At 28.7% G+C, this 23,387-nt stretch overlaps 1 protein-coding gene across 2 annotated transcripts; it reads right to left on the bottom strand.

Moving 5' to 3' along the window:
* Window positions 1-11,940: 11,940 nt before the first annotated feature.
* LOC103312285 (hypothetical protein) lies at window positions 11,941-14,407 on the bottom strand. Of its 2 annotated transcripts, none has more exons than XM_064355501.1 (7): window positions 13,930-14,407; window positions 13,681-13,848; window positions 13,442-13,634; window positions 13,061-13,397; window positions 12,439-13,013; window positions 12,259-12,390; window positions 11,941-12,217 (listed from the first exon to the last, which is right to left on the bottom strand). In XM_064355501.1, exons 1-7 carry the CDS (start codon window positions 14,162-14,164, stop codon window positions 12,073-12,075), a joined length of 1,785 nt encoding a protein of 594 aa, XP_064211571.1. In that variant the 5' UTR covers window positions 14,165-14,407; the 3' UTR covers window positions 11,941-12,072. The 2 variants fall into 2 exon arrangements, with proteins under 2 accessions (XP_064211571.1, XP_064211576.1); XM_064355506.1 differs by having other exon boundaries at window positions 13,681-13,862; window positions 13,930-14,065.
* Window positions 14,408-23,387: the final 8,980 nt, after the last annotated feature.

The raw sequence follows: 23,387 nt of genomic DNA, 5'->3' as shown, positions 1-23,387 counted from the left end.
TGAAAAGTGATATTTTGAGTGTCACATTTTATATACAGTAACTATAAATAAAATCAAGCACTCAAATAATTTACTGCCACGTAATAATTTTGTCTTTAATTTCAATGAATGAAAGTGGCTTGCTCAAAATTTAATGCAAATAAACATTTTTTTTGGTTTCATTTTTATAATTATTTTTTTTTAATGCTACAAACGGTAGCCAACGTGGAAGCGATATGAAGGTAGGTGTATTTTATTGCTGTGTCGTATTTATTTATTTCACAAACCAATAATTTCATAAAACTTAAATGCAATTTAAATCTTTAAATGCGGTGTTGAAAAGTGATATTTTGAGTGACACATTTTAAATACAGTAACTATAAATAAAATCAAGCACTCAAATAATTTATTGCCACGTAATAATTTTGTCTTTAATTTCAATGAATGAAAGTGGCTTGCTCAAAATTTAATGCAAATAAACATTTTTTTGGTTTCATTTTTATTATTATTTTTTTTTAATGCTACAAACGGTAGCCAACGTGGAAGCGATATGAAGGTAGGTGTATTTTATTGCTGTGTCGTATTTATTTATTTCACAAACCAATAATTTCATAAAATTTAAATGCAATTAATATCTTTAAATGCGGTTTTGAAAAGTGATATTTTGAGTGACACATTTTAAATACAGTAACTATAAATAAAATCAAGCACTCAAATAATTTATTGCCACGTAATAATTTTGTCTTTAATTTCAATGAATGAAAGTGGCTTGCTCAAAATTTAATGCAAATAAACATTTTTTTGGTTTCATTTTTATTATTATTTTTTTTAATGCTACAAACGGTAGCCAACGTGGAAGCGATATGAAGGTAGGTGTATTTTATTGCTGTGTCGTATTTATTTATTTCACAAACCAATAATTTCATAAAACTTAAATGTAATTAAAATCTTTAAATGCGGTGTTGAAAAGTGATATTTTGAGTGTCACATTTTAAATACAGAAACTATAAATAAAATAAAACACTCAAATAATTTACTGCCACGTAATTTTGTCTTTAATTTCAATGAATGAAAGTGGCTTGCTCAAAATTTAATGCAAATAAACATTTTTTTGGTTTCATTTTTATTATTATTTTTTTTTAATGCTACAAACGGTAGCCAACGTGGAAGCGATATGAAGGTAGGTGTATTTTATTGCTGTGTCGTATTTATTTATTTCACAAACCAATAATTTCATAAAATTTAAATGCAATTAAAATCTTTAAATGCGGTTTTGAAAAGTGATATTTTGAGTGTCACATTTTAAATACAGTAACTATAAATAAAATCAAGCACTCAAATAATTTATTGCCACGTAATAATTTTGTCTTTAATTTCAATGAATGAAAGTGGCTTGCTCAAAATTTAATGCAAATAAACATTTTTTTTGGTTTCATTTTTATAATTATTTTTTTTTAATGCTACAAACGGTAGCCAACGTGGAAGCGATATGAAGGTAGGTGTATTTTATTGCTGTGTCGTATTTATTTATTTCACAAACCAATAATTTCATAAAATTTAAATGCAATTAAAATCTTTAAATGCGGTTTTGAAAAGTGATATTTTGAGTGTCACATTTTAAATACAGTAACTATAAATAAAATCAAGCACTCAAATAATTTATTGCCACGTAATAATTTTGTCTTTAATTTCAATGAATGAAAGTGGCTTGCTCAAAATTTAATGCAAATAAACATTTTTTTTGGTTTCATTTTTATAATTATTTTTTTTTAATGCTACAAACGGTAGCCAACGTGGAAGCGATATGAAGGTAGGTGTATTTTATTGCTGTGTCGTATTTATTTATTTCACAAACCAATAATTTCATAAAACTTAATTGCAATTAAAATTTTTAAATGCGGTGTTGAAAAGTGATATTTTGAGTGTCACATTTTAAATACAGAAACTATAAATAAAATAAAACACTCAAATAATTTACTGCCACGTAATAATTTTGTCTTTAATTTCAATGAATGAAAGTGGCTTGCTCAAAATTTAATGCAAATAAACATTTTTTTTGGTTTCATTTTTATAATTATTTTTTTTTAATGCTACAAACGGTAGCCAACGTGGAAGCGATATGAAGGTAGGTGTATTTTATTGCTGTGTCGTATTTATTTATTTCACAAACCAATAATTTCATAAAATTTAAATGCAATTAAAATCTTTAAATGCGGTTTTGAAAAGTGATATTTTGAGTGTCACATTTTAAATACAGTAACTATAAATAAAATCAAGCACTCAAATAATTTATTGCCACGTAATAATTTTGTCTTTAATTTCAATGAATGAAAGTGGCTTGCTCAAAATTTAATGCAAATAAACATTTTTTTTGGTTTCATTTTTATAATTATTTTTTTTTAATGCTACAAACGGTAGCCAACGTGGAAGCGATATGAAGGTAGGTGTATTTTATTGCTGTGTCGTATTTATTTATTTCACAAACCAATAATTTCATAAAATTTAAATGCAATTAAAATCTTTAAATGCGGTTTTGAAAAGTGATATTTTGAGTGTCACATTTTAAATACAGTAACTATAAATAAAATCAAGCACTCAAATAATTTATTGCCACGTAATAATTTTGTCTTTAATTTCAATGAATGAAAGTGGCTTGCTCAAAATTTAATGCAAATAAACATTTTTTTTGGTTTCATTTTTATAATTATTTTTTTTTAATGCTACAAACGGTAGCCAACGTGGAAGCGATATGAAGGTAGGTGTATTTTATTGCTGTGTCGTATTTATTTATTTCACAAACCAATAATTTCATAAAACTTAAATGCAATTTAAATCTTTAAATGCGGTGTTGAAAAGTGATATTTTGAGTGACACATTTTAAATACAGTAACTATAAATAAAATCAAGCACTCAAATAATTTATTGCCACGTAATAATTTTGTCTTTAATTTCAATGAATGAAAGTGGCTTGCTCAAAATTTAATGCAAATAAACATTTTTTTGGTTTCATTTTTATTATTATTTTTTTTTAATGCTACAAACGGTAGCCAACGTGGAAGCGATATGAAGGTAGGTGTATTTTATTGCTGTGTCGTATTTATTTATTTCACAAACCAATAATTTCATAAAATTTAAATGCAATTAAAATCTTTAAATGCGGTTTTGAAAAGTGATATTTTGAGTGACACATTTTAAATACAGTAACTATAAATAAAATCAAGCACTCAAATAATTTATTGCCACGTAATAATTTTGTCTTTAATTTCAATGAATGAAAGTGGCTTGCTCAAAATTTAATGCAAATAAACATTTTTTTTGGTTTCATTTTTATAATTATTTTTTTTTAATGCTACAAACGGTAGCCAACGTGGAAGCGATATGAAGGTAGGTGTATTTTATTGCTGTGTCGTATTTATTTATTTCACAAACCAATAATTTCATAAAATTTAAATGCAATTAAAATCTTTAAATGCGGTTTTGAAAAGTGATATTTTGAGTGTCACATTTTAAATACAGTAACTATAAATAAAATCAAGCACTCAAATAATTTATTGCCACGTAATAATTTTGTCTTTAATTTCAATGAATGAAAGTGGCTTGCTCAAAATTTAATGCAAATAAACATTTTTTTTGGTTTCATTTTTATAATTATTTTTTTTTAATGCTACAAACGGTAGCCAACGTGGAAGCGATATGAAGGTAGGTGTATTTTATTGCTGTGTCGTATTTATTTATTTCACAAACCAATAATTTCATAAAACTTAATTGCAATTAAAATTTTTAAATGCGGTGTTGAAAAGTGATATTTTGAGTGTCACATTTTAAATACAGAAACTATAAATAAAATAAAACACTCAAATAATTTACTGCCACGTAATAATTTTGTCTTTAATTTCAATGAATGAAAGTGGCTTGCTCAAAATTTAATGCAAATAAACATTTTTTTTGGTTTCATTTTTATTATTATTTTTTTTAATGCTACAAACGGTAGCCAACGTGGAAGCGATATGAAGGTAGGTGTATTTTATTGCTGTGTCGTATTTATTTATTTCACAAACCAATAATTTCATAAAATTTAAATGCAATTAAAATCTTTAAATGCGGTTTTGAAAAGTGATATTTTGAGTGACACATTTTAAATACAGTAACTATAAATAAAATCAAGCACTCAAATAATTTATTGCCACGTAATAATTTTGTCTTTAATTTCAATGAATGAAAGTGGCTTGCTCAAAATTTAATGCAAATAAACATTTTTTTGGTTTCATTTTTATAATTATTTTTTTTAATGCTACAAACGGTAGCCAACGTGGAAGCGATATGAAGGTAGGTGTATTTTATTGCTGTGTCGTATTTATTTATTTCACAAACCAATAATTTCATAAAATTTAAATGCAATTAAAATCTTTAAATGCGGTTTTGAAAAGTGATATTTTGAGTGTCACATTTTAAATACAGTAACTATAAATAAAATCAAGCACTCAAATAATTTATTGCCACGTAATAATTTTGTCTTTAATTTCAATGAATGAAAGTGGCTTGCTCAAAATTTAATGCAAATAAACATTTTTTTGGTTTCATTTTTATAATTATTTTTTTTTAATGCTACAAACGGTAGCCAACGTGGAAGCGATATGAAGGTAGGTGTATTTTATTGCTGTGTCGTATTTATTTATTTCACAAACCAATAATTTCATAAAACTTAATTGCAATTAAAATCTTTAAATGCGGTGTTGAAAATTGATATTTTGAGTGTCACATTTTAAATACAGAAACTATAAATAAAATAAAACACTCAAATAATTTACTGCCACGTAATTTTGTCTTTAATTACAATGAATGAAAGTGGCTTGCTCAAAATTTAATGCAAATAAACATTTTTTTGGTTTCATTTTTATTATTATTTTTTTTTAATGCTACAAACGGTAGCCAACGTGGAAGCGATACGCAGGTACGTCCATTTTATTTTTGTGTCGTATTTGTTTATTTCACAAACCAATAATTTCATAAAATTTAAATGCAATTAAAATCTTTAAATGCGGTGTTGAAAAGTGATATTTTGAGTGACACATTTTAAATACAGAAACTATAAATAAAATAAAACACTCAAATAATTTACTGCCACGTAATTTTGTCTTTAATTTCAATGAATGAAAGTGGCTTGCTCAAAATTTAATGCAAATAAACATTTTTTTTGGTTTCATTTTTATAATTATTTTTTTTTAATGCTACAAACGGTAGCCAACGTGGAAGCGATATGAAGGTGGGTGTATTTTATTGCTGTGTCGTATTTATTTATTTCACAAACCAATAATTTCATAAAATTTAAATGCAATTAAAATCTTTAAATGCGGTTTTGAAAAGTGATATTTTGAGTGTCACATTTTATATACAGTAACTATAAATAAAATCAAGCACTCAAATAATTTATTGCCACGTAATAATTTTGTCTTTAATTTCAATGAATGAAAGTGGCTTGCTCAAAATTTAATGCAAATAAACATTTTTTTTGGTTTCATTTTTATAATTATTTTTTTTTAATGCTACAAACGGTAGCCAACGTGGAAGCGATATGAAGGTGGGTGTATTTTATTGCTGTGTCGTATTTATTTATTTCACAAACCAATAATTTCATAAAATTTAAATGCAATTAAAATCTTTAAATGCGGTTTTGAAAAGTGATATTTTGAGTGTCACATTTTATATACAGTAACTATAAATAAAATCAAGCACTCAAATAATTTACTGCCACGTAATAATTTTGTCTTTAATTTCAATGAATGAAAGTGGCTTGCTCAAAATTTAATGCAAATAAACATTTTTTTTGGTTTCATTTTTATAATTATTTTTTTTTAATGCTACAAACGGTAGCCAACGTGGAAGCGATATGAAGGTAGGTGTATTTTATTGCTGTGTCGTATTTATTTATTTCACAAACCAATAATTTCATAAAACTTAAATGCAATTTAAATCTTTAAATGCGGTGTTGAAAAGTGATATTTTGAGTGACACATTTTAAATACAGTAACTATAAATAAAATCAAGCACTCAAATAATTTATTGCCACGTAATAATTTTGTCTTTAATTTCAATGAATGAAAGTGGCTTGCTCAAAATTTAATGCAAATAAACATTTTTTTGGTTTCATTTTTATTATTATTTTTTTTTAATGCTACAAACGGTAGCCAACGTGGAAGCGATATGAAGGTAGGTGTATTTTATTGCTGTGTCGTATTTATTTATTTCACAAACCAATAATTTCATAAAATTTAAATGCAATTAATATCTTTAAATGCGGTTTTGAAAAGTGATATTTTGAGTGACACATTTTAAATACAGTAACTATAAATAAAATCAAGCACTCAAATAATTTATTGCCACGTAATAATTTTGTCTTTAATTTCAATGAATGAAAGTGGCTTGCTCAAAATTTAATGCAAATAAACATTTTTTTGGTTTCATTTTTATTATTATTTTTTTTAATGCTACAAACGGTAGCCAACGTGGAAGCGATATGAAGGTAGGTGTATTTTATTGCTGTGTCGTATTTATTTATTTCACAAACCAATAATTTCATAAAACTTAAATGTAATTAAAATCTTTAAATGCGGTGTTGAAAAGTGATATTTTGAGTGTCACATTTTAAATACAGAAACTATAAATAAAATAAAACACTCAAATAATTTACTGCCACGTAATTTTGTCTTTAATTTCAATGAATGAAAGTGGCTTGCTCAAAATTTAATGCAAATAAACATTTTTTTGGTTTCATTTTTATTATTATTTTTTTTTAATGCTACAAACGGTAGCCAACGTGGAAGCGATATGAAGGTAGGTGTATTTTATTGCTGTGTCGTATTTATTTATTTCACAAACCAATAATTTCATAAAATTTAAATGCAATTAAAATCTTTAAATGCGGTTTTGAAAAGTGATATTTTGAGTGACACATTTTAAATACAGTAACTATAAATAAAATCAAGCACTCAAATAATTTATTGCCACGTAATAATTTTGTCTTTAATTTCAATGAATGAAAGTGGCTTGCTCAAAATTTAATGCAAATAAACATTTTTTTGGTTTCATTTTTATTATTATTTTTTTTTAATGCTACAAACGGTAGCCAACGTGGAAGCGATATGAAGGTAAGTGCATTTATTTACTGGGGTATTGAATTTGATTTGAATTTGAATTGCCACAAATTGAAACGTATTGTGTATTTTTTATTTTGTTTAATATTGACAAACGTTGCTTGTTGTAACTTTCATGCAAATAAAGATTTTTATTGGTGTTGTTTTAATTTTTTAAATGTCTTGCTACAAACAGTAGCCAACGCAGAAGCCATATGAAGGTAGGTGCATTTTTTTACGTTTTATCTTGTGATGTGTTGATTTAATAGCTTGTGTGCCATATATTATACCGTATTCTGTATCCTTTATTCTGTATAATATTTATTAAAGTCGCTTGTTGTAACTTTCCTACAAATTAATTTTTTTTGTTGGTTGTGTTTTTAATTTATTTTTTAGGTTTTGCTACAAATGGTAGCAGATGCAGTACAAAAGGTAAGAGCATTTATTTAACGCCAAGTGAAAAAGCTTTGATCTTTGTGTACTATTTTTTCATTTCACAAACCAATAATTCCTTTATTCCCTTCATTTTCAAATAATCATTGTTTACCTCATCCTTATATCCTTTTTTCCTGGCAAGAATGCTCTAAACCTCCACGTGGTTCTTGCTGGACAAATTAGATATTAACTAATTAGTTATTAACTAATTTGACCAATTAGAGCAATCCTTAAATATAACATTGTTGATTGTTTTTTACAGCCGTAAAATTATGTCGCTTGTTGTAATTTTCATGCAAATAAAGATTTTTTATTGGTGTTGTTTTTAATTTTTTTTAATGCTACAAACGGTAGCCAACGTGGAAGCGATATGAAGGTAGGTGTATTTTATTGCTGTGTCGTATTTATTTATTTCACAAACCAATAATTTCATAAAACTTAAATGCAATTAAAATCTTTAAATGCGGTGTTGAAAAGTGATATTTTGAGTGTCACATTTTAAATACAGAAACTATAAATAAAATAAAACACTCAAATAATTTACTGCCACGTAATTTTGTCTTTAATTTCAATGAATGAAAGTGGCTTGCTCAAAATTTAATGCAAATAAACATTTTTTTGGTTTCATTTTTATTATTATTTTTTTTAATGCTACAAACGGTAGCCAACGTGGAAGCGATATGAAGGTAGGTGTATTTTATTGCTGTGTCGTATTTATTTATTTCACAAACCAATAATTTCATAAAACTTAAATGTAATTAAAATCTTTAAATGCGGTGTTGAAAAGTGATATTTTGAGTGTCACATTTTAAATACAGAAACTATAAATAAAATCAAGCACTCAAATAATTTATTGCCACGTAATAATTTTGTCTTTAATTTCAATGAATGAAAGTGGCTTGCTCAAAATTTAATGCAAATAAACATTTTTTTGGTTTCATTTTTATTATTATTTTTTTTAATGCTACAAACGGTAGCCAACGTGGAAGCGATATGAAGGTAGGTGTATTTTATTGCTGTGTCGTATTTATTTATTTCACAAACCAATAATTTCATAAAACTTAAATGTAATTAAAATCTTTAAATGCGGTGTTGAAAAGTGATATTTTGAGTGTCACATTTTAAATACAGAAACTATAAATAAAATAAAACACTCAAATAATTTACTGCCACGTAATTTTGTCTTTAATTTCAATGAATGAAAGTGGCTTGCTCAAAATTTAATGCAAATAAACATTTTTTTGGTTTCATTTTTATTATTATTTTTTTTAATGCTACAAACGGTAGCCAACGTGGAAGCGATATGAAGGTAGGTGTATTTTATTGCTGTGTCGTATTTATTTATTTCACAAACCAATAATTTCATAAAACTTAAATGTAATTAAAATCTTTAAATGCGGTGTTGAAAAGTGATATTTTGAGTGTCACATTTTAAATACAGAAACTATAAATAAAATCAAGCACTCAAATAATTTATTGCCACGTAATAATTTTGTCTTTAATTTCAATGAATGAAAGTGGCTTGCTCAAAATTTAATGCAAATAAACATTTTTTTGGTTTCATTTTTATTATTATTTTTTTTAATGCTACAAACGGTAGCCAACGTGGAAGCGATATGAAGGTAGGTGTATTTTATTGCTGTGTCGTATTTATTTATTTCACAAACCAATAATTTCATAAAACTTAAATGTAATTAAAATCTTTAAATGCGGTGTTGAAAAGTGATATTTTGAGTGTCACATTTTAAATACAGAAACTATAAATAAAATAAAACACTCAAATAATTTACTGCCACGTAATTTTGTCTTTAATTTCAATGAATGAAAGTGGCTTGCTCAAAATTTAATGCAAATAAACATTTTTTTGGTTTCATTTTTATTATTATTTTTTTTAATGCTACAAACGGTAGCCAACGTGGAAGCGATATGAAGGTAGGTGTATTTTATTGCTGTGTCGTATTTATTTATTTCACAAACCAATAATTTCATAAAACTTAAATGTAATTAAAATCTTTAAATGCGGTGTTGAAAAGTGATATTTTGAGTGTCACATTTTAAATACAGAAACTATAAATAAAATCAAGCACTCAAATAATTTATTGCCACGTAATAATTTTGTCTTTAATTTCAATGAATGAAAGTGGCTTGCTCAAAATTTAATGCAAATAAACATTTTTTTTGGTTTCATTTTTATTATTATTTTTTTTAATGCTACAAACGGTAGCCAACGTGGAAGCGATATGAAGGTAGGTGCATTTATCTACTGAGGTGTTGAAATTAATGATTTGAGTGCCATTATATATTGAAACGTATTGTGTATTCTTTATTTTGTTTAATATTGACAAAAGTCGCTTGTTGTAACTTTTATGCAAATAAAGATTTTTTAATGGTGTTGTTGTTTTTATTTTTTTTTATGTTTTGCTACAAACAGTAGCCTACGCAGAAGCTATATGAAGGTAGGTGCATTGTATTATATTTGTGTTGTACTTTTTATATCACAAACCAATAATTCCTTTATTCCCTTTTATTTTCTAATAATCATTGTTTACCTCATCCTTTTTCTGGCAAGAATGCTCTAAACCTCTACGTGATTCTTTCTGTACAAATTACTGATTAATTTGACCAATTAGAGCAATTTGCAAAATCGAGAAATTTTATAAAAATTTAAAAAATTCGTTAAGGTCCCAAGGAGTCTTTGTCCGAACATGATTTTTTTACAGTCGAAGGCCCTATTAGAGAGCTTGATTTCCTGCAAAAATAAAAAATATTGCAGGATATAAAGGGGGTGAAAAAAAAACATTTTGCATTGCTTGAATATGGGAATAAATGCAGAAGTTAAATGCATTTAAGTTTTAATTTGTAATAGAATTTATTCAAATTTATTAAACCCGACTTGCAGAGTGTATCTTGGTGCCGTATGTGGGACATTAAAATTTAATACTTTCTTGCATGATTTTTTTCTTGTGATTTGTTATCAACGCTGTTTACGTTCCATAGTTTTTGTGTTAAAATGAAAGGAAATATCATCTCAAGACAGCGGAGACGGTTATATAGGTAATATAAGGTTATATATTAGGTTAGGTTAAATAGGTCTCCAGTGCCTCCGTGAGACCCCCATGTTCGACACTATAAACAAAAAAACAATTCAAATATAAACCAGGCCCAAAAATTTAAACTCACATCTATCATGGTGTAACCATCCATTTTAATGACTGCAACTACTGGTACCATCCAGTACTACAACAATTCTGGGTTTTCAACAAATTCATCCTCTGGTATGGTAATTAAAGCCCACATTTCAGTCAGGAAGTAACCAAAAGTTCGACAAAATGTGCTTCAGCATGAATCCAAAGTCGGATTTTATTTCTTCAGTAGCATATAATGCGATAAGCGCAAACTCTTCTCGCCAGCGGCTCGTTTTCTAACTTGGGTTTCGTGCGCCAAATTAACCCTTATAAAACATTTGTTAATGTACTAATTATTATACGTTATTGTAAAATTCACTTTAACGTTTAACCTTGCATTTAACTTTTAAATGTCGAAGATGTCGAAGTACCATTTTACAGGAACCTATAAAATATACTAATGCATGTTTTTGCGAAACACTACATTACAGCAATCTGTAAATTTTTGAAAATTGCAGACTAAAGCACGTGCAAAATTTGCAACTTTTGTATTTTTAATCTATATTGTTAAAAATAATTTTATTAAATAAACTTTTTTATATACAAATCTTCGATTTCTAAAATTTTATAAATTTTTACAAGTTGTATAGGCAACCAATTATACGAAAGTTTACTATAATTTTGGAATCAAATAAAACCAAAATCACGGCAAATACCCTCCCACAAAAAAGCACAATTAAAAATTTCTTTAACTTAATAAAAACACTAATAAAAACCAGTTTACAAATTTTAATTTGAGATTAACTTCGTCTTTTCCAATTTTAAGTGGCACAAATATAAGTATCAACTTAATATAAATTATTTAATTGTGAATTAAATTTTAATTTACCAAAGCAGTTTTATAAATAAGATGCCATTTTATTTTTGCAAAAACACACAATCTCGCTTATAAACACCAATATGCCACAAGACACTCCAATTAAATACAACCAAAAAACACTTTGTATGTGTTTTTGCAAAAAACACTCCCAGCACTGTATTGCTTTCGCTTTCGGTCACATTTGTTCTAATGCCTCTTCCGTGGTACTTCTTGGTTTCTGCTAAACCATACTGCACTTGCCTTTGTACACATTCGCTAAGCCTTTTTTAAAAGTGCCTAAATCCCTTGAGTGGTTATTGCCCTCAGACTTCGCCCTCAAGACAACAAACCCGCTTATACCACTCACTGGGTTAAAATTTCAAAAAAAAATCAAAGGGAATAAATAACCTCATTAGAAGATGTATAAAGCTTTTTATTTTGGTTTTTATTTCATTTTATTTAAATTATAATTTAATATGTTAATTTTAACTAGTAGATACACTTATTTTTTAATTTTTATTAACAATTAATTGCAACATATGTTTCAATTCAACTGGAAATTCTTTGTTGGATCGAATTTCAACTTGTTGGGGTTTTTATCCACCCCCAGTTGAGCTTTCGCAGCTTGTGCCCTTCGTATAACATTATCAAAGTGAAGCTGGTCCAAATTTTCGGTAAAAAGTGGGCACCTAAAAAATAATAAATAAAAGAGCGTTATTTAAAATCTCACCTTCCATTTCCAAAATGTGAGTAGTCTTGAACCGCAACTTTACAAATGTAGCACATTTTAGCCCCACAAAGACAAGTCATTTTATTACAACCGGACTCTTTGTAAAACTTTCTTGAACAACTCGGACAGGTCCTGTAAGGCGATAATAAATAAAAAAAAATTGGAAAAAATCTATTGTACCTAAGAAAAGCCTCGGACATTTCATTTTCAATGTATGTTCGCAATTTAACATCTTCATCGTATTCAATTTCGGAGCATTTTAAAGGTATGTGGGCCACATGACGGCACTCTCGACACGACTCCTTCATACACTCAATGTTTCCACATTTAAATATTTTATCGCCTTCTTCTGGCACCATCACATAATCGCAGAACGGGCAAGTTTCCAAACCGTCCACATTGGCGTTTTTTATTTCTTCGATTTGCTTCCTCTGACATAACCGCTTGAAAACCTTATCATTTAAGACCATTTTTAAAACAGAATAGTTAAATTCGGAGGGACAATCAGCCAGACACGGAAATTTTGTTCCTCCCTCTCCGATCACGTGTTCCGCCCCCAGTTTGACGCAATTTTTGCAAAAAGTGCAGTTTTTATCGCAAAATAGGCACTCCTCAGGAATGAGCTCTTCGTCAAAGCAGCAAAGACAAGTTTGCAACAAGCCGTATTTTCTGGCCTCGTCCAAAGCTTTACGATATCTGTCATTTTGCAATTTTAGGTACTGTCTGATTGACTTTTCGTGTTTCAAAAATGCGATCTAGAATAATTTAATTATTTGTGAACCAATGCAGATTTTGTTATTACTTCTTGTAATAATTTAACATTGAAACATTCATCCTGTTCGATGTGCTTCCGTGGGTTGCGGAAATCTCGAGGCAAAACCTTCAGTTTATTGCAAGTTTTGACCAAATGTTGGCCGTAGCTGTTGAAGATTTTTTGAATTTGGTTCTGGCGTAAGTAGGGAAACTGGTTGTATAGAAAAGTGAGGGCGAATTCTTTATCACTTTCGCTCGTGTCAGCTAAAATAGCTTCACGTTCAGGACTTGTGAAAAATTCCACCGGTTTTGGCACAATTTTCAGGAAATTAGCCACAGTAAAGTGATTGGTGTACACTGAAATATCTTCAAGTTTTTCTTGCTTCCTAAAATTGATTTAAACAAGACAAGTTGCAAACAACTTTACAACCTCAAGTAATCCTGCAAGGTGGGATAGTCGTTCTTTTCGATGGCATTTTTTAGAAACTCTTCGTACTCTTCTAGGGGTCTTTTGGCCAGAACTCGTGCTTGATTTCGCAAATACGTGGGATCGGCGTTAGGTAACATTTGTTTTAAGTCGTTCCACATGTCTAAAGGATCAATTTCCCGTTTTGCATATTCGGCTAAAACGATTTACAGTTTATCTGCAATAATTACATTAGTTATTACTTTGGGACAATTCATTTACAATTTCATCAAAATTCATAGTTGGGTTTTTTGCCACAAAAGAATCCAGAAATTTGGGACAAATATCTGGGAAGAGAGTTAACAATGAATTGATTTCAATTTTGGTTAATCTAGGCTTGGTGTAAGCAAAACCAACGGCTCCTTCCTCACCTGAAAACCATCATCTAATTAATTCAAAGTTAATGGATTAGATTTTGATTTGTCTGAACAAATGTTTATTATTACACTTACTGCTAGCACAATTTGTGATATTTGCTTCTAAATTTCCTCCTTTCAACGATAAGAGGGAATCCCCCGATTCTAATAAAAGATCTGTCATAATCTCGATTTTATTCTCAAAAGGTAGCAAATTGTTATTAGAATTATTTAAAACGATATCAATCACGTAATCAATTTGTTGTTCACTTGTGGAGCTTCCTTGAAACATAATTGAAAGTCTTTCCTTGTATCTGTTAACCTCTTCCATGGTAGAAAATGGTCAGAAACCTGTTATTCTGTGGCCAGAAACAGAAACACAGGAAATCACACAACTAAAAACTTGTACAGAATGAGCACACTCGTAATATCAATATAAATATTATCTTATCTGTGCAAAAACCGCTAAATCAAAAGCTTTCTTCTTGTTTGTACATTAAAACAAACTGAAGTACCTTAACAAAAAATTTGCGCAAAATTGTTGTTTTAGTACGTCTAAGCTAAGTGCATGTTTTTTCTGACTGTATTAAAAAAAAACGTTTGTCATTCTTCCTAATACATACCTAGAAGAAAGGCAAGAAATAATTCTAAACTAAAGAAATATTTTTTTGCAATTACGTATGCAACCAATTATACAACTAACCAGAATTTTTTTCCACAATTGTGTTGAGTAGCTGAGTACATTTTTAAATTACAGTCACAATTTCAACCCAAAATTAAGCAAATTTGCATAACTAAACGTCAAATTAATTGAGTTCTGTAATATAGTATATTAATAAGAAAATATAAATGTTCAAGGGCCTTAAAATGAGGTCTAACTTTTATTATTTCCAATGCACCACCATTTGAAGATGCAAAACCAACAGTTTTCACAAACATTTGAGCCAAAAGTAGTTTTTCGTTGCTAATACAGTAAAAAGTTAAAATTTTATCTGAGTTTTGGTCTCAATTTCATAAATATTTACTAAATATAAGAGTAAACAGTCTTAGATAATGCCACATTTAAAAAATTGGCTGATTTTTGAAAAAAACACTCGTGTATTTTGATAATGCAAACAAATATGCTTTATATAATTGATTAGCTGCGTTATCTAATTAGTTCACTGGTCGCTTTAAGTGATTCAAATTGATTTCACAACTTTACAAGAAGCTGTATTATCATCAGTGTGAGGAAATTTTATGGGCGAAGGTTAGTGCATGGGCGCGCGCTTGCAGTCAGATAAACCTTTAAATCGAAATGTTGTGGAACAGCTTGCATTGTTGAAATAAGTTAGGAAAGAGTATTAAAAAATGTTTAGACAAAGAATTTTTTGTTTCAACCCTCGCGAAGGGGCTGAAAAGACGTTTTAGCTAAAAATTTGCAAACACCTAAAATTGGACACATTTTGCGTTTACATACTCATATCTTCCTTCTGGATAAAGCTAGAAACTCCGTTTTTTTTGCAAACAAATTTTCAATAAATGCAGATTTATACGTAGTTTAACAAGGTTGAGTTTTGATAAAGGGAAACCAAAAAAGTTACATTTTCTTGTAACGTTGCATAATTGTGTAGTGAAATTTTCGAGATGCGAGAAAGTTTTTTAATTTAAAAGATAGACTCCCACATAATCAAGACGAAATGAAGCTAATACTTGAAATAAATTTTTGGTGCAAGAATCATTTCGTTATCTGTAAGACTCACCAAGTTATTGCAATTTAAAATTACTGCAAAATGCGCCTGAGGTGAAACCGAACCGTATTTCCCTCTGAAGCGTGTTCATCGCCTTTGATAACATTTCGAGAGCTAAAAATCGTAATTCGTAAATAATTAAAAAATAATTAATGTCACTTATCTATTAATATTATACCTTTACTTTTAACCGCCCTAACTCTCTGTTAATTTTAATAATATCTAAAAAGTCAAAAGAACATTTTTATCTCATGTACTTATTTAAAAAGCATAAAAGTGACCCAGTAGAACTAAATTACGAAATTGTAATTCATTTCAAAGTATTCTTTGGTGTGACATTAATATTTTTTTTAATTATTTACCATTTTTAGCCCTTGGTATGTTTTGAACCACACCACGTTTCAAAGGGAAATACGCTGCGATTTCACCCCAAACACATTTTGTAGGTAACTAAATAATCCTTCTTTAAAGTCCTTTTTAAAAAAATATACAAATCGTAACGTTTCTGACGAATCAACAATTGTAGTTACACGCTGGGGTACTTAGTTAGAAGCAAATGTCTAAAAATTTTAATCAATTAAAATCATATGTTTATTGCTTTAAACGACGATGCACAAAGCATTAAATAATGTAAAACTTTAGTTTTAACCACAAATTTAGTTTCTCAACTTAATTTTATTGAAAACAATTTTTCAAATATTCCAACTACGATCAAATTTCTAGAAACGTAAAATTTAAAATTATCCATTACAGTTGAGAAATTTGAGTCTACATTGATAGAGTTAAATTCTGTAGAATGGTCATTACAAAATAAATTAAATGCAAAAATTGACGCAGTTACTAGAGATCCCGATTTTCTAGTTTTAAAACAAATAGCGAATAATGTACCTTCGACATATTTTGCATTAGCACCAAACTTTTTATTTACTCCTGTAACCAGCTGTGATGTAGAAAGATCTTTTTCGAAATTCAAAGATATTTTAACCGCAAAACGGAATCAGTTTTCGACAATTTAGAAAGAATCACAGTTATTCAAACGTATTTCTCAGAGAAAATGGTTAAAATATTTTTATTTAGTTTTTAATTTTAATTTCCACTGAATTAAAACGCAACATTTTCAAAATGTAATAGTGACTTACGCTCCCCTGTATTAAACATCTTTATTGGTGTCCATGTAAAATTGAGGAAATGATGAAGTTATTTTTTAACGATTATGTCAAATTAGGTGCCTTGTCAGGGTTTGAACTAACCAAGCAGAAGCTGATATTAGCGACTATTTTAAAATTGGTTCAGAAAATAATCTCAACAAAGATACCGCAGTCTTAATAAATTAGCGACTATTTTATTGCCACAATTTTTCTTGGGTACTCCGTAATTATAATAAAACAATAATATTTATGTTTTAATTAGATTTTTGTAAGCGACCGGTAACATTAATTGTATAAACCCCAAGTAAACTACGCCAATGCACGCGCTGCAACAGACCATTTCATCGATAAATATGAACATCGCGAGAGCGCTACGACGAGTCAACTGATCGGTTGTGGCCTCATGGCCATCCCATAAAATTTCCTCACACTGATTATCATCATTACTGACGTAGACGAGATTAGTCATCCAGTGTTTCATTATGTTTTACATTAATTTGAATAAAATTTAATTTACGTTCAAAACAACACGTATTCTATTACGTTGCGGTTGAACGCATAAAACTGGTAGGTAACCAATTACTTCTCGACTAAAAATTTTGAAAAGAGAGAGACATTGAATAATTTGTTGACCAAGCTTGACGCAAGCGAACACGTGGAATCATTCTCCACTCCACCTGTGTACTGGGAACTTCAAATTTTATCACAGTTCATATACAGTGCCACAGCACGAGCTGTAGTGGTTCATTTTCAACAATCGAGTGAAAGCTGTACACCTTATTGTTATCGCCACGCAAACAGGTAAGTCATGATTCAATATTTCACTGCAGAACATTCCATAGGGCACGAAAATAATGGCCATTTTGGACGCATTATCCTTTTTTTAACATATAACGGAATAAAAATAATCGAGGATAAGCCATCCACAAAATAAATACATACACCCAAAGTTTATCGATTTCCACAGCTAAGCATTCTAATATTTTCATGTTGTGAAATAGCTTTTACGTAGCTTTTGTAGCATGAAACTTTTCTGGAATTTCAAATGTGGAAAACAAAGTTCAAACTAATTGGCTTATCAAAGTTTAAAATGATTACAAGTATTTCTAAAATAATATTTTTAGCTTCACTATGTTGTGCATACAAACAGTACAGAATTAAAACGCCGGACACTTCATGCTAATAATAATTAAGTCTCATTATGTAATACACAATTAAGTGGATCAAGGTTATTACAATTTACTTCAGAACACATCATTTTAATCCATTTTTACAATACGTTACAAGCAGAATTTTTATAGTTGGACTTTAGCCCAGATTTTCTGAATTATTAAGGCAGTGACCTATAATCCTACATTGCTTTTTGTTTATAATGTGAGTCAAGTAGTTGTGACTAAAACGCAAAATCAAGTTTATTACTAGATTTTATCAGAAATATTTGCAATAAAAAGTGCTGTATAATTCACTTATTGTTAGAATATCTCATTTGGAAAACATATTTCACAATGAGAAATCCTTGAATGTAGTTCAGATAAAATTGATATAATTTTGTTTGTGTACAGCTACTTCCAGAAATAAGCGGAAGAAATGTTTTAATTTTTTGAAATTTTAAACGCCACCCTCTATTTTTGGAAAATTATTTTTGAAGCAATAAAAACCTGGTCTCTGTGTTGTAAAATAAATAAATTTTGTTGATGTGACTAGCAGTTAGGGGTGGTTTTATTTTAAAAACTAAAATATTTAAGACGTTTTTTTAACAAAGAATCATGTCACACCTATTTACCTATTAAAATAGAATGATTTGATTTTTTTTAAAGGAGATATTTCTTGACAGAATCAAGTTTTTTTCTTGAATTAGTTAGTATATTTACCTACTTTTTTCAGTTAAGAAGTAAAAATTCTCTTATTTCTTTTCCTTTTTTATTTAAGCATTTCAAGTAACAAGGCCTTAATTAAATCTGAATAATAGTTGGCAGATCTATTATTTTAAGCCATGTCTAATTTTTTTTTTCTTCCTCCCTGTGTGTACTTTGTTTAGTGTTGCAAACTTGTTTAGTTAATTTTATCAAGCCAGTTTTTTTTTTAATAGAAATTTAATTGAAGACATGGTACTTTATTGTATTCTGCGTACACAATAGTTACATGATTAATTTATTGTTCATATTTATTAATTTTAGTTCAGATGTACGGAAATATGCCAGGAACCAAGCTATTTAGATGATTAGGTGTTCTATTTAGCATTCGCTCATTTATCTTTTTATCTTTGATAAAAATATTTGCCAGAACCACTGATAAAAATCGTTCTTGAAAACGCTGCTAATTCTAATTAAAAACGCTCGTAAAATGATAGAAGTGATGACTGTCATTTACATTATCTAAATTCTTGAAATACATTCTTAAAGGATTAACTTAAAAAATAAAACGTGATTGATTAGATGCATTTTATGATTGAAGAAAATCTTATTTATTTAATTTTTTAAATAATTTGATAATAAATGTGTAGCTAAAACTACTTCATAATTTTTTATTTCAAATTTGGAACTTAATAAAAAAAATTAAACTGGTAAATGTAATGAATAAGCGATTCCAGTCCATGTTATTTTCATCTAGATTCAGATAATTATGTTCTTTGTTAATGTCAATATAGTATTTTTACACAAACACCTGCTTGTTTATGTACCTAGAATAAATTTGCTTGACACAAATTTAAATTTTAAACTTTAGTCTCAGTATGTATCAAGACAATCCTCCGCCATATACTGCTTCTCCACCACCCCCAGGAATGGCGCCGCCTCCACAAGGTATGCCACAGCCGCCACCCCCTGGCGTAAAACCAGGTTTTAGTTCTTCAGAGCCTTATCCTCCACCACCCCAAAGCCACCAACAAGCTACCACCCATGGTAACTAACTTTAGACTTAGTTTTTCTAATAATTAACTATTCCTTCTAAAAAATGTTTACCATTTACTACTAATAATAGATTAATATAATAGATTAGAGTAAATACTAAACTGCTGACAGTGCATATTTGTAAAAAATATAGTAAATGAAACAATGTTTTAGTTATTGCATATTTGTATTACAAGAGAACATTTATTACACTGATAAGATAAGATACTATAAAGTCTGTTAGGAAAATTACTGATCTAGAATTACCAAGAAACAGTATTTTGACGGAAATAGCATTTAAACGATTTTACTTTAATCTCTAATCTTTGAGTGCACATTACTTTTAAAAGAACACTTAAATAAACTTAATTATTTAAATTTTGACTAGATTTATTTATTTTTAGTTGTTATAACCCCAGGACCCACAATAATGAACTTTGGACCTTCACCCCAACACATGGTTTGTCCTTCCTGCCATGCGACAATTACAACAACGGTTCAAACAGAACCAAATACAAAAACCCATTTATTTGCTTTAATTTTATGTTTATTCCAGTAAGTAGTAAAAATTATTAGCCATTGTTATTTTAAACCGCACTTTTTCTCTTTGTAAAATATTTTTTTTTCCTTACAGATGTTACCTTTGCTGCTGTATTCCATATTGTGTGGATTCGTGCCAGAGTCAAAACCATTATTGCCCAAGTTGTCAGGCCTATTTGGGTGCTTACCAGAATTAATATGACTGAAATTTTAACATAAATAAAATAGTATATACGTTATAAGTTGTACACGCTTTTTCGCACAACAACGTCTACCAGTTGTTACGTCAATAAAGGCTGTTGTATTACGTATTGTCTAACTTGTTTTGTAATTTTATAGATAGTTATGGCAGATATGTGTAATTATTGTTACTTCCGCAAATATTCTGTAATGCCAATTATTGTGATATACCTACTTATTATTTTAAACGTGTCATGTGTGTAGCTGGCTCAAAGAACATTTTGAGTGCTTTAGGACAAGCATTGTTGTTTCAAGTCAACTATTTTATGCAAATGACACAATTGCACATTTTTATAAACATAATGCGTCAAATAATTCTATTTGAAATGTGTTTGTTATTGTTATTTGTATAGACATTTTAGCACGTACATTCCGTTTTATTACACCAGGTCCAGGTGATATAAATAAATACCAATTATTCAACAAGCTTTTTATTTTAACATTAACAAATAAAATGCAACAAACAATAAGGGAAATAAAAGTAAAGCTGTAACACGTACTAACACGTGAAACATATTTTAAGTGACGATAAATTTTTTTTTACAGTGTTATGCATGTTCATCATAAAAAATGCATTTCAGCAAAAAATTTATCTTAAAATTTGTAAAAAATGTATGATATTGCTCTTGAAGAATTTTGAGGAGTAATTTCTTAAAATAAAACGAAAAAAGTTTCTATGAACCCACTTATGTCTAGAAATGCTTTCTGATTTTCTTTGACTGAGAAAACGGAAAACCAACAGCTGATAGAAGCGACAAGAGGGCGCAAAAACAAAAAAAAATAATAAACAAAAAACAGACAGGAATAATCCCAGAAGTAGGATTTAAGAAAGAATTATAAATGGAAGACAAAATATATAAGACAGAGGTTAAAAAGGAGAAACAAAAAACAGTAGTAAGTTTTTACAAGCTTTTATTGTTCGTGCAAACATTAAAAAATAGACAAAAACAATTTTTAAAATTTATCAAAAATGGTGGATGCGCTAGGATGATCCAGTAATTACAATTTTTTACATTACATTTTACATTAAAAGTTTTTAAAGCTTTTATTGTTCATGCAAACATTTTAAAATACACAAAAACAATTTTTTTAAATTTGTGAAAAATGGTGGATGCGCCAGGGTAATCCTATAATTACAATTTTTTACATTACATTTTGCATTAAAAGTTTTTAAAGCTTTTATTGTTCATGCAAACATTTTAAAATACACAAAAACAATTTTTTTTTAAATTGTGAAAAATGGTGGATGCGCCAGGGTAATCCTGTAATTACAATTTTGCTTAAAAAAAAATATTCAAACAATAATTAAATAGTAAAATAGCATAATCAATTCTTTTTTCTCATTCGTCATTTCAACAAGATGTTCTGTTAAAGAGTTTTTGTAATTTTTCGATCGACTGAAGAACTCCTCAAGATATTTTTTGGTTTTTATTTATTTTTTTTATTTTTAAAACAAGAAGAACAAATCTGGGTAAAATAAAATAACTTTATAATGTGTTCCTCGTATTCTAAGATCTATGACAAAAATGGTGGATGCGCCTGGAAAACTTTCTTAGGCAAAGCCGAGTTTTCTTAAACAAGAAAGCCATCAAATCAAATAAAAACAAACAAAATACACTCCATTTAATCCTCCGCTGGCAATTTTGTACGAATTAATTAAGTTTGGAGCTTTTTACTTGGAAATTTAAAGTATTTAGTTTCAAAAAATTGACATTGAGAACGAATAGAATATTTTAAAATTTAGGCGCGTGAAGTAATTTCTGTCTTTTTTGAATAAATCTACGAATAAAAATGTTTCAAGATTCAAATTGTAAATGAGTTTAACTTGAACTCAGTCTTTGATCTGCTATCCAATTTTTTCCTTAATCCTGAATAATTCCAGTAATACTCACAACATGATTGTTGCTTGTTTTTTGTTTAAAAAAGGCAATTTTTTTTCGAACATACTGTTTTAAACAACTACTTCTTTTGATCAGAACTGAAACCTTTCCAAAAATCAATAATACCATGCAGCTTTCGGTAACGTGATGTGTTTAGTTTATCCTCTCAACAAGAGAGGGACCTAGCTAGTTAAAATGAAAGTGGTACCAGTGTTGCATTTAAAAGCATTAAAAGCAAGGCAAATAAATAAAGTCATGAATATTTGCTAATTGAAAATTACATAAAATTTCACACTAAAACAATAATTGTTAATAATAAGTTACAAAATTCTCGGCAATAACTAAAACAAAACTTTGTTGTCATAATAAAAAATATTTTAGTTATAATTTAAAAATAAAAAGTTTAATTTGTTGCATTATCTTGACACGACTTGCAATAAACAACAAAAAGTTTAGAATGTATATATTTTACCACTATTTTTTCCTTTGCTGTTATTAATTGGAATCAAATCCGATTCCTTGTGGCCTTTTTCTAATAAAAACCAATTATTTTCCGTACCACATGTGGACCGGAAATGTAAGCCTCCGGGCACACAAATATAAATAATTTATCTCATAATCTCCACGTTACAATAAAATAAACTAATGAATTTCAATCATTTGAGATTTTTTGAGCCGGAAAAGGTCGATGCGACAGAAAGGCTCTTTTTGTTCTATGTGAGACGGGAAAACCGGACAAAAACAGTGAAGTTGCTGGAGTGTAGAAGAGCTACACGTGTCGAGGAAGTAGGTCAAACCTTCGCTGCGTTGCATCAGAAAAGCTCCAAATCCTACCCCTTTCTCCTTGAGATCCCTTCCTCAAATTTTCTAATACGCATCAATTGGCGAATAAAGTGACCGGTTTCATTAGTTGAAATGAATGCGAGTTGTGGATTTGGACGCATAAATCATTACGTAACGTGGTTATTGTTAAGGACACTAATGATAATTGGGTTTGGTTGGAGGAAGGAGAGCATTAAATTTCAATTTGAAAAGTAGGTACGCGACCGAGCTGCCCGGAGATTAAATTTGACGATAAATCATGAACATTTTCTTGCCTAAAGAAAGTTAATAAGTGAAACAAGCACG

Source organism: Tribolium castaneum, chromosome 1 (assembly GCF_031307605.1).
Source record: "Tribolium castaneum strain GA2 chromosome 1, icTriCast1.1, whole genome shotgun sequence".
Classification (NCBI taxonomy): domain Eukaryota; kingdom Metazoa; phylum Arthropoda; class Insecta; order Coleoptera; family Tenebrionidae; genus Tribolium; species Tribolium castaneum.
This window is presented reverse-complemented; position numbering and strand designations above follow the sequence as displayed.